This window comes from Eublepharis macularius, chromosome 14 (assembly GCF_028583425.1).
Source record: "Eublepharis macularius isolate TG4126 chromosome 14, MPM_Emac_v1.0, whole genome shotgun sequence".
In the NCBI taxonomy this organism is placed as follows: domain Eukaryota; kingdom Metazoa; phylum Chordata; class Lepidosauria; order Squamata; family Eublepharidae; genus Eublepharis; species Eublepharis macularius.
This window is the reverse complement of record NC_072803.1, coordinates 41,581,764-41,597,725: the sequence shown is the minus strand read 5'-3', so window position 1 is coordinate 41,597,725 and position 15,962 is coordinate 41,581,764. Positions and strand designations below refer to the sequence as shown.

General features: G+C 44.7%; 1 protein-coding gene across 4 annotated transcripts in view; it reads left to right on the top strand.

The window, feature by feature from the left end:
• The window catches only part of RABGAP1 (RAB GTPase activating protein 1), a 74,549-nt gene extending 59,180 nt beyond the window's left edge, over positions 1–15,369 (top strand). For 3 of the 4 annotated variants that reach the window (XM_054997430.1, XM_054997431.1, XM_054997432.1), the window contains exons 17-26: positions 283–426; positions 1,857–1,898; positions 2,655–2,783; positions 6,026–6,118; positions 6,265–6,375; positions 9,984–10,088; positions 10,852–10,935; positions 11,056–11,127; positions 12,158–12,355; positions 13,727–15,369. In XM_054997430.1, the coding sequence (XP_054853405.1) occupies positions 283–426; positions 1,857–1,898; positions 2,655–2,783; positions 6,026–6,118; positions 6,265–6,375; positions 9,984–10,088; positions 10,852–10,935; positions 11,056–11,127; positions 12,158–12,355; positions 13,727–13,849 (1,101 nt within the window). In that variant the 3' untranslated portion in view covers positions 13,850–15,369. The remainder of the gene's footprint in view (positions 1–282; positions 427–1,856; positions 1,899–2,654; positions 2,784–6,025; positions 6,119–6,264; positions 6,376–9,983; positions 10,089–10,851; positions 10,936–11,055; positions 11,128–12,157; positions 12,356–13,726) is intronic. The other variant, XM_054997433.1, reaches the window with a different exon arrangement.
• Positions 15,370–15,962: the final 593 nt, after the last annotated feature.

The following is a 15,962-nucleotide window of genomic DNA, read 5'->3' as shown; positions in this document are numbered from 1 at the left end:
AGTGTCTTTTACACATGAAAAAGGTTCCCAGTTCAATGTTTGTATCTCCAGTTAAAGAATCTCACATTGCAGGTACTTGGAAAGACCTTTCTCTGTTTGAGACCCCGGAGAGCTACTAGACAGAATTGATGATTAGACTTCATGAAGCAGTCTTGTATGTCTAATAGGCAACCTAAATCATCGCCTGTTTTATAAAATACTTTAAGTGCTTGTCATATCCCCTTGCATTGTGTTGTGTTGCTGCTCAGATCAGATAAGTGAAGGTTTTCTTTCCTTTTTAAGGAGTACATTCCTGACCTCTACAGCCACTTCCTGGATATCAGCCTTGAAGCTCATATGTATGCCTCCCAGTGGTTTCTCACACTTTTCACAGCAAAATTCCCCCTTTACATGGTCTTCCACATCATTGACCTGCTGTTGTGTGAGGTAGGTAGCATTATGTTGGTTTGAGAATATAGATTTGGTGGTTCTGGTCCTTGCTAAGGTATATTTGCTGTTTAAATTTAGAAATAAGTTGGAGTTTCATTTCAAGCAATTTCATGAACATTTTTTCAACATTTTCTTGACATTCCATGTAGGCATTAAAAGTTTCTAGCTATTTTTGCACATTAGGCAGTCTTCCATTTCTCAGACTCTTCCCCCCCCACACACACACACACCCTACTGTCACCAAGCAATAAATCACTGGTGAAAGAGGTCAGCTTTGTGTCCCTTAATCTCTTAACTATTTGCAAATGGTTTTGTGAGTCACTGGTGTTAGAGGAAGGAAATTATTCAGCCATCTTGAGAAGTTTGTGGCATAAATTACGGGGTGGCTCTGGGCTGTGAGCTGTGCCAACAGAATTTGGGTGCCATTTCCAGTTGCTGCAGTTACGATAAGAATACCAGTGATTTCTTTATAATGAATTTCTTTATTGCCTGGTAACAAAAAAACCATACATGTTGAGGTAGGTTAGCACTAAGGGGGCCTATGCCTATGGAGGCTGTTGTCATCCAACCACATTCTAGTAGGCACCCTGCTTCAATCTGGAGGAAGAACTGTACTTTACAGTGCCATAGCATGGACTTTGCCAGAAAGACCTACATAGTGGGGGTGCAAACTTATTTTCCACTTACAACCATGCAGAAGGCTCATACTTGATCCCTCTTATATAAGACAGTGAGCTGTCTCAAGATCTAGGAGCTGTGCTTCAAAGTGTGTAACTTTTTGTGTCTCTAGGCTTCTACTTGTTTGGAAGAAATGAACAAAGCACATTTAGTCAGGCAGCAGCAACCAGGGAAGCAGTTCTAATAATTGTTTGTGTTCTTGCTAATTAGCAACATTAATTAATTCTCCATAGTCTTTCCCCTTGCTAGCATGAAACAGCACAGGTCTGCCACACCCCTTTCATTTAAAGATCATTTGCATTCCTCAGTTGCTCAGCTGAGGTTGTACTCCTCGGGGTGTCTGTGTCCAAGTGGACACTGCTTTTGCCAGTACCGGAAAAACAGCTGACAGCATGGTTTCATCATGCCTTCTGACTTGACTTCTAAGTTTGTAATGGTCTGCACTCTTGAGAGTTTTGGTTTTCAGCAATTAGGGATATAAACCTGCTCCCTAAAAAATAAAAACAGAAGTCCAGATTCTCTGCAACTTATCGCGGAGGTTGCACAAATCTCTTGTCTCCTGCACAAAATGTAGATTGCAGAATTTTTCTGCAATGTGTGCATTCTGGGATCACTTTGTTTTTTTCAAGCTCTGGGTCTTGCACAACCTTCCACTTGTTTAAGGGGACTGCAGCATGAATGCAGATACATGTGGGTAGCAAGACAAACCATAAATTTTCATTTTGGTCTTTCTTTTTTCTTCCCTGCAGGGCATAAGTGTTATCTTTAATGTGGCACTTGGATTGCTAAAAGTAAGTTTTTTACCTTGATGCCGATTCACATGATTTATACTGAGTACCACACTGTGCATGTCTGCTATTGAAAGCTCAGGAAAGGCTGAAGAAGTCGGGCTATTGCTTACCATTTTTTGGCTATTATTCATTTGCTCCATATCCGTCTCTTACATAGAGCATAAAAAGAGGCAGAGGCAGAGGCAGAAATCCTGCTGGGATTGGTTTGTGTGTGGACAAGCGTTGTGTGTGTGTGTGTGTGTGTGTGTGTGTGTGTGTGTGTGTGTGTGTGTGTGTGTGTGTGTGTGTGTGTGTGTTGGAGGCAGTGAGCTGTTATGTGCTTGGAGGAGCCTAGCAGAATGAGTATTGTGATTGCCCAGCTCCCACCTTTTGCCCACAGGAGTCCAAAGCATTGGCAGGAAGAAACGGTTGTGCTCTTTCTGTTTCAATTTGCTTCAGAACTTTCTGAAGCTGTTACATCCTTCAGTTAAAATGTCTGTGACATCAGCAGTTCTTCCTCTTGTTCTGAGTGGTATTCCTACCTCATCTCCCTTGTTGTCCACTGTACCATTTTCTTGTTGGAATCATGCCCTGAAGTGTAATTAGGGGAATCAATTGATTTATAAAACACACACACACACACAGCTCAGTCACATATTTCTGAGAACTCTCCTAAGGAAACAAGTAAAGTTGTTTTCTTATCAGTTTTTGGCCAGGGAAGGGGGGCTGTGAGATCTGCTACCAAACATTCATTTTTGTTGTCCTTTGCATTTGCAGACTACCAAGGATGACTTGCTTCTGACAGACTTTGAGGGGGCTTTGAAGTTCTTCCGCGTGCAGCTGCCCAAGAGATACCGTTCAGAGGAGAATGCCAAGAAGCTGATGGAGTTGGCTTGCAGCATGAAGGTAAAGAGATAGAAGCAGTGAGCCCTGTATGGGCTTCCATCTGTTGATACGGAGCGTGAATGCTTTCTTTGTTCAAAGTGTGTTGCTTAGGGCCTATCCCAGCCATATCCAGGTGTATCTTGGGGGGCATCTTCTCTCACTTGAGCTTCAGTCAGCTCCTCAAGGCTGACCCCACTCTGGGCTCCATCCGCCAGTAATGTGAGATTTCTGAGGATGGGGAACAGGACCTTCTCAGGTGTATCCCTGCCATTGCACTTTGGGATTCATTCTTGGATTTCCTGACTTTCCTCTAACTTTTGTTGCCAACCCTCTTGTTAGCCTACAAGCATTATTTGAATCTGGCATCACAAGTGAGGTGGATGCTGCATAACACCGCAGCCTGAGCATAAAGTAGAGAATTACTGTCTTCTTTTTGAGCTGTCATCTGAGCACTTGGGAGCCTCAAGCTTTCTGACTAAATCTCAGGGGCTTTGGCAGGCATTAGGTGTCATTGTAGGGGAAATAGTCACCATCAGTACCTTACTGTTTTCTCTGGGGCTGGTTTATGATGTTTATTTTAATATTTGTATGCCACTTTCCTACTGAGAAGCAGCTTTTTTTTCCTTGTGAATTGCTTTCAATACATTTAGTATCAAAATATATACAAAATCTGTCTGTCCATCCATGTATCTCAAACCCAGTACAGAAAACCTAAATAAAATCTGTCTGATCAGCAGCTAATCCTGCAGGTCTCTGGAGAAATAGTGTATAAATTCTTTTAAAAGTTGACCAGCAGGCAGAACAAATTTTACAGACTATTCAAATCAGCTGTTGAAGGCAGCAATAAATTCAAAGCAACGGGAAACAGAAGCATCTTTGTGCAATGTCATAAAAGCAGAACATACCAGGTGAATTTTCCTCAAAAGGGAATTTTGTAATTTTGGGATAATGCTGCAGAAACAGCCCTTTCTCTAGTAGCCGTCTGCCACAGTTCAGAAGGTGGCTGCCCATGAAGGAAGGCCTCCAAGGATGCTGGTGTTAGAATCTGCGTTTTCTCTGTGGAACTAATGCTTGGGGATAATGCCATCGCAGATAAGTGCCTACATCAGAAGATGGTGGTCGCATGATAAAAGGAGTATGTGCTCCTGGACTGGGTCTTCTTCCCCGTCCTGCTAATCAACCAACTTGCATGTGCCTCCCTCTCCACCATTTCAGTCTGTTTGAGTGAATGTGGTTGAGTTCGGGTGGCGGAGGTGCTTTCTGAATTGTAATTGGAATAATTATGCAAAGTCAGTCCTCTCTATAAATCTAGGGAATTTTCTTTTTTTACCTTTAATACATGTGGAACCTAAAATGTTGGCAGTGGTATATTACCATTTGAAACAGTTTCTTAGCACTCCTTAAAGTGAGCCTCATCCTCTGTCGTTCAGCATGCCAGGTGCTGAGGGGGCTCCACCATACCTGAAAATCAGCTGCTGTTCTCATGCAAATCTTGCATTTTCACTACTTTTATGCTGATGTTTTAAAAGCTCATTTAAACAAAGAAAATCTTAGTCTATATGGAGAGTATTCTTGTACAGCCGGAGTTAGTTTTCTGATCTGTTTGAGAGCTAACAACCCTTCTTAAAGGAAAATCTGGAATTAGGTTGTTTTCATTTTTGTGTCGACTAGTATGTGCTGAGTAGGGGGAAGCTAAAGCCTTGGTTGCAGGTTTCTCTGAAGCAGACATTTTGGTGCAAAGCCCTTCTGTGTGCCGGTAGCTCTTAAGTATGTTATTATGCTGGTGGGTTGCACTTTGGGGGCTTTCCCAGAATGCCAGTCTTCCAACCTGTCCACTGTAGGGCAGTGGCTCAGTGATATATGTCTCTCTTGCCTCTGGATTGCAACAAAGATGGATGAAGATGCGGCAGGCCGCCCTGGGCCTTCAGATCATTAAACATTTAAACAGAATCTTTCCATGAAATATGCAGTGGTAGTGAGAGGATGCATTCCTCATCTGCCTTCATCAGCAGTGCTGCTGTTGCTCTCAACCTTGCAAGTGAGAAAGAAGTGCCACAGCTGTTTGCAGATAATTAAATAGCTGCCGTAAAAACGGCAGAAGAAACAAGGATTTGCAAGATCGCTAATGGAAGAACAAGCAGCAGTGAGTTCAAGTTTGCCATGAAACAAGTTGTGGTCAGGTAATGGGAAAGTTTTCCACGAGGCAGCTTTGCAGTGTTGCTTGTGGTTCAGCAGCCTGCCTTTAGGGGGATGCCTTTGTGCCAAGAGTGGGATGCTGAAGCCCAAGCTAGTCCCTAGGTCTTACCTAACAGTTATTGTATACTGACCTCCACCAGGGAAGGGCCTGGAAGCTCCTGACATGTCTGGGATACAGGGAGGGCATCTTCTGTGCAAGTGAATTAGATCGGAATAGCAGGTTGACATTCCTAGCCATCCCTTGAGACTGTTGGAAAAGCAAATAGACATCCTTGCTGACAGAAGAGTGGGGATGGTTCTGCATGAATTTCACTAGAGGGAGCCAAAGGACTGGGTATGAAAAGGCTTTTTGCTGCCTTAGAAGGAAGAATAGGGGATTCTCTTCTATTGTGTTTGCAAATCGTGCCCCTCAGAGGTAAGCTACAAGGGATAGCAGTGATGGGTTCATCCTGTGGCTGCTGACATCATTTTAGAAGCATTTGTAATTCTTTTAAAATTGCTGCAAGGTCCTTTTTTGGAATGCCTGCACAGCAACCCCAGGAGCCTCTTCTCCCCCTCTGTGCTTTTTCAAGTGCAAAAACAGCCCTCCATTGCTGTTTTGGCATCTGAAAAGTTGGGTGGGAGGAAAAACAAGAACTCCTGGGGCCCCTGCAAGCACCCCCCAGATCAGGGTCTCACAGCAGTTTTAAAAGAACTATGCTTTCAAAATGATGTCAGTGGCCACAGGATGGACCCGTGGCTGCTGTCACTTATAATTTGGCTCCCAAACTTTGTGCCAGACCAGAGCTGCTTCATTTCCTGCCTCCCCTAATTATTCAGTACCTTTCCTGGGAAGAGCTGTTTAGGCCTTCACAGCCACCCTCTGAATAAGCCTAAGCTGTGTTGTGCTGGTGACATGGAGCCTGATGTGTATTGCTTGCATGTCATGCCAGCTTGCCTGCCCAGTTGCTTCACTCAGGAAGAAGATGGCAGCCCTGCTTGTGTGTGTGTGTAGGTAGGGACCGTCAGAAACTCATACTGCATTCTTGCATTTTCAAGAAGAACAAATTAAACATTTTGATTTTTAGATCAGTCAAAAGAAACTGAAGAAATATGAAAGGGAGTACCACACCATGAGAGAGCAGCAGGCTCAGCAGGAGGATCCCATCGAAAGATTTGAGGTAAGGGCCTCCTGTTGCTGTTGTCCTGGGACAGGCCGGCCCTGTTTCAGATCTTGTGGTTATACTGTTGCTATATGGTGAGCCTGGGGCTCTCGTCCATTGAAAAGCAGATTCTGTTCTAACTGTTGCTTTTTGCCTCTGTTTAGCGGGAGAACCGGCGCTTGCAAGAAGCGAACATGAGGCTGGAACAAGAGAATGATGACCTGGCCCATGAGCTCGTCACCAGCAAGATCGCGCTGAGGAAGGACTTGGACAATGTAAGAGCCAAGCATGTTGCTAAGCACTTGGGGGTCCTGAGAACTTCTGTTGGCTCACCTTTCTCCATGTGCGCTACATGAGAGCATGTCTGGCCTGTGAAATTCACTGCAGCGTGTGTATAAATTGCCTGCTCAAGAGCTCATTTGGAATTGTCTTAATGAAAGGCCATCCTCCGTGGCTGACTTAAAGTAATTTACACTTGTGTCTTGTCCAACTTGTTACTTCCTAACAGTGGGGCTCTGTATTTTTAAGTTAGAGAGATGTAGCTCTCTCTTAGGAGTTCACCTCTCAGGGCTCTATGGCTATGAACATTAGAGACATGAAACTGGTTTGCATGTGTAGTGCGAACTGAGATTGTTCATAAAGAGTGTTCAGGGCATGCTTTGTTGTGTGCCTTGTTTCGCTATGACATGTGCTGTCAATGCTCTCCTTTTTTCTGTTCAGTACATGCTCACTCTTGTCTTTAAAAGCAATTTAGATGGCATATGTCATGCTCCTGCAACTGTTTGCATGTATATGGTGGGGGAACTGACTCTGTGCATAAGCATCAGTGCCTCAGAAGTGCCCAGGGCTCTGCTTTCCACCCGTTTGGCAGCAGGTCTTTGGATACTGTTCAGCATTTTCAGCACTTTGTAGTAAAGAATCACTTCCCCAGCTGGGCTGCACAAACTGCATCAGCTGGCTTAGTTTAACTGGATTCTTATGCCAGGATGAGAGGGAAACATTGCCAAGAGGGCAACACTTGATAGCTTTGCTCACAGAGGGAGTGTTTGTGGTTGGTTACTGCTTTTCTTGTTCTTCCTTGCTAGCCTTGTTTTCTAGTGTTATCCAGAAGAGTGAAAAAATGAGGAGCACTTTACAACTGCCTTGTGGTGCTACAAAACTTTGCCACATGGATCACAAATTGTGTGTATGGCCTTCCAGAGAAGGTTACTACATCAGCCGCAAATTCCAACTTTGTTCTTATAAAACATTTACTGCAAAATCCCACCGAATGCCTATATCTACAGACTCTTGTGTTCTGTTTTTTGATATGGCCACCCAAGCAGAAAATGCACGTGCCTTCCATCAGTTATGATGAATAATTTCTGTGGAGGGGGGCAGTGTTAGAGAGAGTGGATGAAAATCTTTTTTCCCCTCTCTTGAACTCAGGGAGGGGGGCACCCAGTGAAGTTGATGGGCAGTGGGTTCAGGATGGATAAAATGGAATACTTCTTAATGAGTGATTAAACTGTAGAATGTGCTGCCAAAGGATGATGTGATGGCCACAGATGTAGATAGCTTTAAAGGGGCATTAGACAGATTCGAAGAGGATAGGTGTATCAGTGGTTACTAACCATGGTGATAAAAGAGAACCCCTCTGTCCTGTTGTTGGCCCACCAGAGTACTGGTTGACCACTGGGTGAGACAGGATGCTGGACTAGATGGACTACTGGTCTGATCCAGGAGGGCTCTTCTTATGTTCATGGTTTCTTCCAGAATTCATGTGAATTCTTTCACAGAATGAGTGCAATAGTGTCCCTGGCCAAATATCCTGAGGTGACAGAGCCAGAGAGGATTTGGCAAATTCCCAGTTGGAAATAGCATGCTTGGTGTGACTACCTGTGCTGGACCATATCAGTGTAATTTTGCCTTTCCAAGAAGGTGGTTTCCCTTTAAATGGATTTCCTTCCTTACTGTTGACCATTCTTTTATGCTAGAATGGTTTGCCTTAGGCAATGTGCCGGCCAAGCTTTTCATCTGCCTCTTTAAACAGGCTGCTGGACTTGGCTGTCCATCTTCAGAAACAGCTCTGTGAAATGAACAGAATCCCCCCTGGAGGGGACATTTGTGGCTTGATCCTTGCCAGCTGGTCCCTGGATTAATTCTGCTAATTGAATTCACACTTTTTTTCAATGGGTCAACAGTCCTAGATTGCTGAATGCTGGATAATATTCTGATGGGTCCTTTTTAATGTTCCTAAACCATGCTTTAGGAGTATTCAGCCTTGCTAGAGCCAGGAGAGATGGATCCTGGAAATGGTATCCTCGTGGGGAGGGTGGCTATTGAATAAAGCAGCCTTTTTTTCATTATCATGGGGATATCTTCCCCTCAGACCCTAAAATTTCTTGCTAAGGTACCACAATGGACTACATCCCCCCCCTCCCCCTAAGAAGAGTAGTTGAAACTATTACATTGAAAATGGAAAGCTTTCTCCACTTAATCCTGTCTGTTGTGCAGCTTTCATTGTAGCGCTCATTTAAGATAACTTCTGGCAGAGGGGCTGTTTTGGGGGACCTTTCCTCTTTTGAGGCACTCATCCTCTCCCTGCCCTTGCGCTTCTTTCTCCACACTGCAGCTGAGTTTCATAGGACAGCTTAAAGGGACGGAGGAGATGATAGGGTTTATGGGCAAAGGTTGGAGGGGGGTCATATAGTCCACACAATAGAACTGTGGCTCTCCCAGCAATAGAGAAGTTCTGTGAGCAAAATAAATGCTTCAGGATGAGACAGTTGTGGGGGACATGGGGGGGGGAAGTCAGTCAGACTAATTATAGTAATACAATGGTTGAGCCTGTGGATTGTACTTTTATGTTTACTTCATTTATGCCTCGCCTTTTTGCCCCAATGGGAACCGAAAGCAGCTTGCATTAGTTCTCCTCTCCTCCAGTTAATCCTCACAACTTTGTGAGGTAGGTTAGGCTAAGTGTGTGTGACTGACCCAAGGTCACCCAACAGGTCTCCATGGCAGAGTGAGGATTTCAACCTGGGTCTCCCAGGTCCTAATCTGATACTCTAGCCAGTAGTCCATATAGAGTGCCAACAATGTGATCGTCCTCATATTGTAGATTGTGGGTAGGTGAGAGTGGCAGCTTGGCTCTGAGGCCACTTACTGAATTCATGGCAGAGGTGGGGTTTGAACCAGGAGCTTCTCTGGGCACAGCTTGCTGAAGTTGCAGCAAATGTATATTTCAGTGAAAACTGCTGGGTAGGCTGAGCCATAGAACAGCACTGCCATAAATAGGAGTGTTCTAAAGGAGAAAATGCAGCAAAAATTACAGCCATGACCAGAAGAAACATGAAATGTTGGTGGTTTTCCTTTCCAGATGAGTGCTTCTTTGGGCGTGGAATTAAGATCAAGTTTCACCTCAGCCTGAGGCTCTCTGGGTGGCCTCTGGCTGACCACCTTCTTTCAGCTTCCTTCACCAATCTGTACAGGGTACCTATAAAGATGCTTCTGAGGGAATACAGGGAGAAAGTGTTGAACCCTTGTGAATGCTCTGTATGCAGTCTAGGTGTCTCTTTCTTATTCATATTCCCAGCTTTCATCTCAAAAGTGCAAAGCACTTGACTGCCTAACAAAAGGAGATCAGGCTGCTTAGACCAGAATTACTTAGAGAATTTGGAAGTGCCAGTTAACCAGCCAGGCCTTTGACTCATCAGCTGGCTATCTCCCCTTCTGCTCTCACAGATGGCTGGCATCCCACTTGCTCAGTTTCTTGCTTCCTGTGCTGCAGTGCTTACACCCACAGGCAGCCTCTGGGCTTTGCCAGAATCCAGCATGCTCAGGCTTCTGCTGCTGGGAAAACCTTTCCCTCATGTTTGGCTTTCCTGCACTTGTGTGTTAGGCAGAGGAGAAGGCTGATGCGCTGAACAAAGAGCTGCTGATGACCAAGCAGAAGCTGATTGATGCTGAAGATGAAAAAAGACGCCTGGAGGAAGAGTCAGCTCAGGTTTGGGGCTCACCTGGGCTGCTGTTGGGGGAGGATTAGGTTCCTTCTGGCTTTTTAAAAAGTGCAGACTGGAGGGGACAGCAGGTGTTGTAAGGGGGAAAGGGCTGAGCAATGACTCCACAGTTTCCAGCAATGTCTTCAAGAATTTTCCTGGGATTTGGACAATGCCAGCCCAACAACCAGTTAGCAGTCTCCAAGCAGTGCATCTTGAAGCTTGCTCAAGTCTTGTGCTTTGCCTCTTGTTTTCCGGGAGTTGTGAGCTTTGTTCCTAACCACTGGCTAGGGTGGGGGGCAGCAGCACCTTCCAGAGGGCATCTGGGCTCCCCTCTAGTGCCACCTGGGAACTATAAAAAAAGTTACAATGGATTTTCTTGTGTGCCATATCTTTAAAGCAGTACCACTATGACTTACTCCCCATGGCTAGCTCATGGAGAGTCAAAGCCCCATGGTAAAATGTCATATTGAGAGTGCAGGTAGCCATGTCCTAGGAAATGATCCCCCCTCCCCCAAATTACTCAGGATGCAGGTGGTTCTGCTTCGTGGCACCCTTTTACCAAGGGTGTTCCCTCGGGGGATATTTTGTGGGGAAATGATGGCACAATCTTGCTGATCAGCCTGGCATGTTGGCCTCTTGAGACCTCAGAGCAAAAAAAGGAGAATAGATTGTATGAGGGACTTGCAGGATTGGGGGGTGCTGTCTGTGGTTCCTCACAGCCTCAAATCACCCGTAAATTCCCTCTCCCGAACACCTTTTTTGATGCAGCTGAAGGAAATGTGTCGCCGTGAACTGGACAAGGCAGAGTCTGAGATTAAAAAGAACAGCTCCATCATAGGAGACTACAAGCAGGTGAGTGCTCACTTGTTTCTTGCTCAGGGACCCAGGCTGGTGTGGGCCCAAGCCCCTGCCATTCCAGAAATGTAACACTGGCTGCAAGAAAACTTTTTTAAAAATTCTCTCTCTCGGTAGATCTGCTCCCAGTTGAGTGAGAGGCTGGAGAAGCAGCAAGCAGCAAACAAAGCTGAAATCGAGAAGATCCGGGTAAGGGACTTTGCTACGGCAAACAGGAGTTGGGGAGGGGTGCTGTTGTACCTGGTCCAAAGGGTTTTATTCCAAGCAGAAGGGTGCCTGAGCTGATTGACTGGGATTGTTGCCCGGCATCATTACCTCTGAAGAAAATGCCATAGGGTTTCCGATACCTTGATTCAGTCCCGGGTACCATTGCCCTCATAAGGGCCTCTGGATCCAGTCTAGAGAACATTGTAGAATGTGTGTATTAGGAGGGATGAAATCAGAGTCTAAAATAATGACCAGATATTAACCAGCAGTAGTTTCCATTAAAAAGCCCCATAGTCCTTACAGGAATTCTTGATTTGTTTTACCTTTTTCGATCCTCACACCCTGATACGTGTTTTTAAAATAAGTGAATAGATCAGAAGTTGAAGCAAGTGACCCAGATGTTATCGTAGGATAAGTGAATAAGCCCGCCCAAGTGGAAGGATAGGAGCAAGGTCTGGCTTGGGATTGGTGGGGGCTGCATTGGAGGTTGGATCGCCCAAAGGTCTTTCACTTCCTTCCTGTTGCTGTGCCTGGAACTGCCTCCCAGAACTCCCACACAATGCCACCTTTCCCATTTCCTGCAAGTCCTTCCCATGAAACCTTTGACACAACCTTTTTGTCCCTCCCTCCCTTTTGTTCTTATGTCAGTTTAAACTGTAAGGTCTTTGGAACAAGCCTTGTATCTTGTATGTTTTCTGGTGCTATAGACATAATGAGGTGAACAAAGCAGACTTGGCCAAAACAATAAAATGGTGAAAGTGCGGTATTTTAATGATCTTGGCAGGGCAAAGCAGTGGGATGTTACCAAGATGGAGAGGTAACAGAAAACTATAAGCAGAACAGAATTGTGTGTCTGGTGGGGGGAAGGTTTCATTGGGTACTGAAAGTCATGGTGGGGAGGTCTCTACTCCTCTTTTGGCTTAGGAAGCAAATGACTGCTTTGTAGAGATTCTACTGGCTTTTCCAAGAGGAGAGAGAGAGACAGCTGCTCACGGTCTGATCTTGGTTTTAGCAAAAAGTGGATGATTGTGAACGCTGCCGGGAATTCTTCAACAAGGAAGGGCGGGTGAAAGTGGCCAGTGCTACCAGGGAGGGTTCTGACGAGGACACGGATGAAGAGAAGGAAGCACTCAAGAATCAGCTGCGGGAAATGGAGCTGGAGCTGGCCCAAACCAAGCTTCAGTTGGTGGAAGCAGAGTGTAAGATACAGGTATGGAACATCTCTGCTAGAGGGAGGGTGTGTGTGTGCGTGCGTGCTGGGGGCGGTGCCTTAAGCTGGGGGCGGTGCTCCAGCTGGAAATTGGACAATGAAATCACGTTTGTAAGGAAAATCACTGTTTTTCAGCTAAGGAACTTAAGCTCTGTGGTCAACATAAACAAGGCAGATAACAGCAGTTTTTGGCATCTTCCATATGTAACACTGTTGCTCAAGTGAAGATGGAGCAGAACTCAGAATTTTTGGAATTGCCAAAAAGAAGCCTCTCTAGGCTGTTACAACTTTCTAAGCTTCAAGAGGAAACTGCTAATGCCCACCTTCTGCAGTTTCTTTGACCATGAGATAGAATCTTTTTAGTGCTGTCTTCTAGTGAAACATCATTAAAGGACATGCTCTTTGGTATGATAACAGCTGGGCAGGTTTCCAGAGCTTCATCCTGGGATGGGAGTGGGGGGTTGTCTCTAAGCAGCCAGCAGGACATGTTGTATCTTACAAACTTGTCTGGCTTGTCTCCTGAGCATCAGCTGTAACTCCCTTTGCTGTTTACTTCCTACAAGCTTTTTTCTGAGTACCAACTTTTCTTGGATGTAAATTCATCTGTCTCACTGCATCATGGCCTTGCTGGCTCAGTATGCCTGTTTTGGAACTTCTAAGATGGGCTTGAGCTGGCAAGAGGAACCCATTCCCACCCTGCTGTACAACAATTAATGCGAGAAGCCCCTCTCCTCCATTTGAGGAACTTGCCAAATCTGATCATCTTCCAATCTCCTCATTTTGGTGACTCAGGCCAACAAGAAGGGTTTTTGTGTTAATTATTGCCCTCTGCCCTGCATTCTTGGTTATAGTAGAGGGGGGGGGCTCTACAAGTCACCCTGCTTCCCTTTTTCATAATATTCTTTGTGATATGCTTGATGTGAGAACATTGCCTCTCCTTGTATTGTAGAGTGAGAGGCAATCTGAAATTCATGAACCTAGCTCCAAAAATAAATTCTGGAAGAAATCTTAAAATAATTCTTTCTATATGCACAGTTTGTGTCATATCTCCAGTTTTTGGAAAATCATAATTCATTCAGATCTCTAATCACAGATGTGAAACTTCCTTTTTCTGTTGTAAAATTCTGTGAAAATTAATCTCAAGAAAAATTTCCAGTTCTCTGGTGGGGGAGGAGGTGGTAACTCAGAAATAATGTACTCGGTTGGGGATACCAGCCTCGACTCTGGGTATTCCCCAGATCATTCATCTAGATGGCATGGCAGGTTATTAGAGCATTGATGGCACACAACCAGCTGTTGCTATCCGGTAAGCAGGAATGAGACTCATGTTTCTCACTGAGTTATGTGGGGTTGCCCCATGTTGTATTTCAGGATCTGGAGCATGACTTAGGGCAGGCACTGAATGAGGTGCAAGCCTCTCGGAAGACATGGTTCAACAGAACATTGAGTTCAATCAAGACTGTGACTGGCGTCCAGGGGAAAGAGACATGCTGAAGGGTCAGCAACGCTCCGAGGTGGCACGTGACGCTTGCCTTCTGCTAGACATCTTCTACCTTACGTTGCCTTCCTTGGCCAGATGCCACATGGAAGAGAGGACCAGAATGTACATAGACCCTAGAAACACAGCGCATGTCAGGGCTTTTCCACAGGTCAGTGACGAAAAGCTGGACGCAAAACTCGGGTGTGAGGCTTGTCACAGACTGCGGGATCTTCATACTACTGATTATTTAACCAGAGGGTGTAGCTGTAGATCGAAGCTCTTTTTTGGAGAAAACACTCCATTCTACAGTCTGGCTGCAGGCTTTCTTTTCACAGGCGTAGGTACGAGAACTTACCAAAACCTCTAACTTAAGTTTACAGATGAGAGATTTTTTTACAGTTATAACTTTTTAAAGATTTTATTTGAAAGGAACAAAAAAAGACTCTTAACCAGAAGTTACTTCAGTGCCAGAGACCAGACCTTTCCCCCCTTCCCCCCCAAGCTAGCTGGTGGGGAGTTTGCATGGTTAGTTCTGAACCCACACCCCATGTGTGTGTATGCACCTACCTGTGTCTGTCCAGCATATCTTTCTCTGTCACTAATCAATTCTATGCAACTCTGGGAGAATTTTTTTAAGCACCTGCCCCCTTGAAGGGTCTTGTCAGAATGAAATATGAGAATTGTTAGAATTCTCAGCAAGGTTTGTTTTACATGCAATTCTCACTCAGAGCCATGTAACACACCTCAACCATTTCAGTCTCTGCTCTGAAACAGCTGCTTCAACGTAACTTGTGTGGGTTAACTTTCTCTCTTTTTTTAACCTTTGTGTGTGTTGTGAGTTTTTCTGCTTCCAGGGGATTTTTAAAGTGTTGCACATAGATAAGAACAGACAAAGAACCAAGATAGAGAAAGACAGAAATTGCTAGTCTCTGCATGGGCTTTTCTGGAAATCCATTTTGGCAGCTCTGTCGGCTGGACTGGTGCTTCAGTTTGTTCCTCCCCACCCACACTACCCACACTTCTTGTAGCCACACCGGTAGGTGCTAATGCTGCTTGGATTTCCGAGCGCTTTAGATTGTCCAAAACTTCTCACCAGAAAAGCTGTAGAATGGAGGTTTTTGCACCTTTGTATGTCTCTCTCTCTTTAATTTATACTGGTTTGTGCTATGCTGAAATATCTATTGTTATCAACCGATAAACTTTTTTGTGTGCAGCGTGTGGAGTATAAGCTGGTTACAATACAAGGCACTGGTTTGTATATAAAGAGATTTGTATTTCTACTTTTATTTTTCTTGTTGACCAGACTAATGCTAGCTAATGCAATCTGAGACGACAAGAGACAAGGCCCTGCAGTGCTCAGGCCTTTGGGGTCTCTTTTCCCCTTCCTTAACTGTGTACATGAATTATCTTTGTTTAATACCAAAAAAAGACTGTAACTTCATCAATAATTGACGTGTGGACATTGTAGTAGAATAGTTGAAGTGTGTAGATCTTATGAATTGAGATATAAACAAGTAAAATTGAATTATAATTTTGTTAGCCTCATTTCACTTTAAACTAGAATATTACTCTCTTGATACCTGGCAGCATTCAAGGGGAGGGGAACACCCATAATCTTCCCCTAACAGTATGAAAATTAATAATAGTATTAAAAAGTGTGGCCTATACAAAGGATACCAAAAGAAGAAAGGCACAGTTTGGTTTTGCAGGTCAGCATTTCTCTCAAAGTTGGGGTGACTTGGAGAGAGCAAAATATCAAATGGAAGCACCTTCAAAATGAGTGCAACATAACCCTTCTGTAGTTCTCCCTCGTTTCATAAATGGAAGTTCTGGTGGATTGTGCATTGAACAGCATTTCTGTTTCTCAGCTCCTGAGGATTCTTGGTTTATACTCTTCCCCCCACCCCTCCACCCAATCCACAGGCCTTGCATATTTTTCTTTGTCCTTGAAAGCAGATGTGTGGCCTCCTATGACCAGAAGTCACGGGCAGAGAATACCTTCTTGTAGCAGTCATCCTTTCCTGAGCACTTTTCAGCATGCAGAGTGCTTTATATTTCTCATCTACTTTTATTCTTGGCCACCTGGTGAATTTTGTGGCATGGGGGGATTCGTTACTCAGGTTCTCT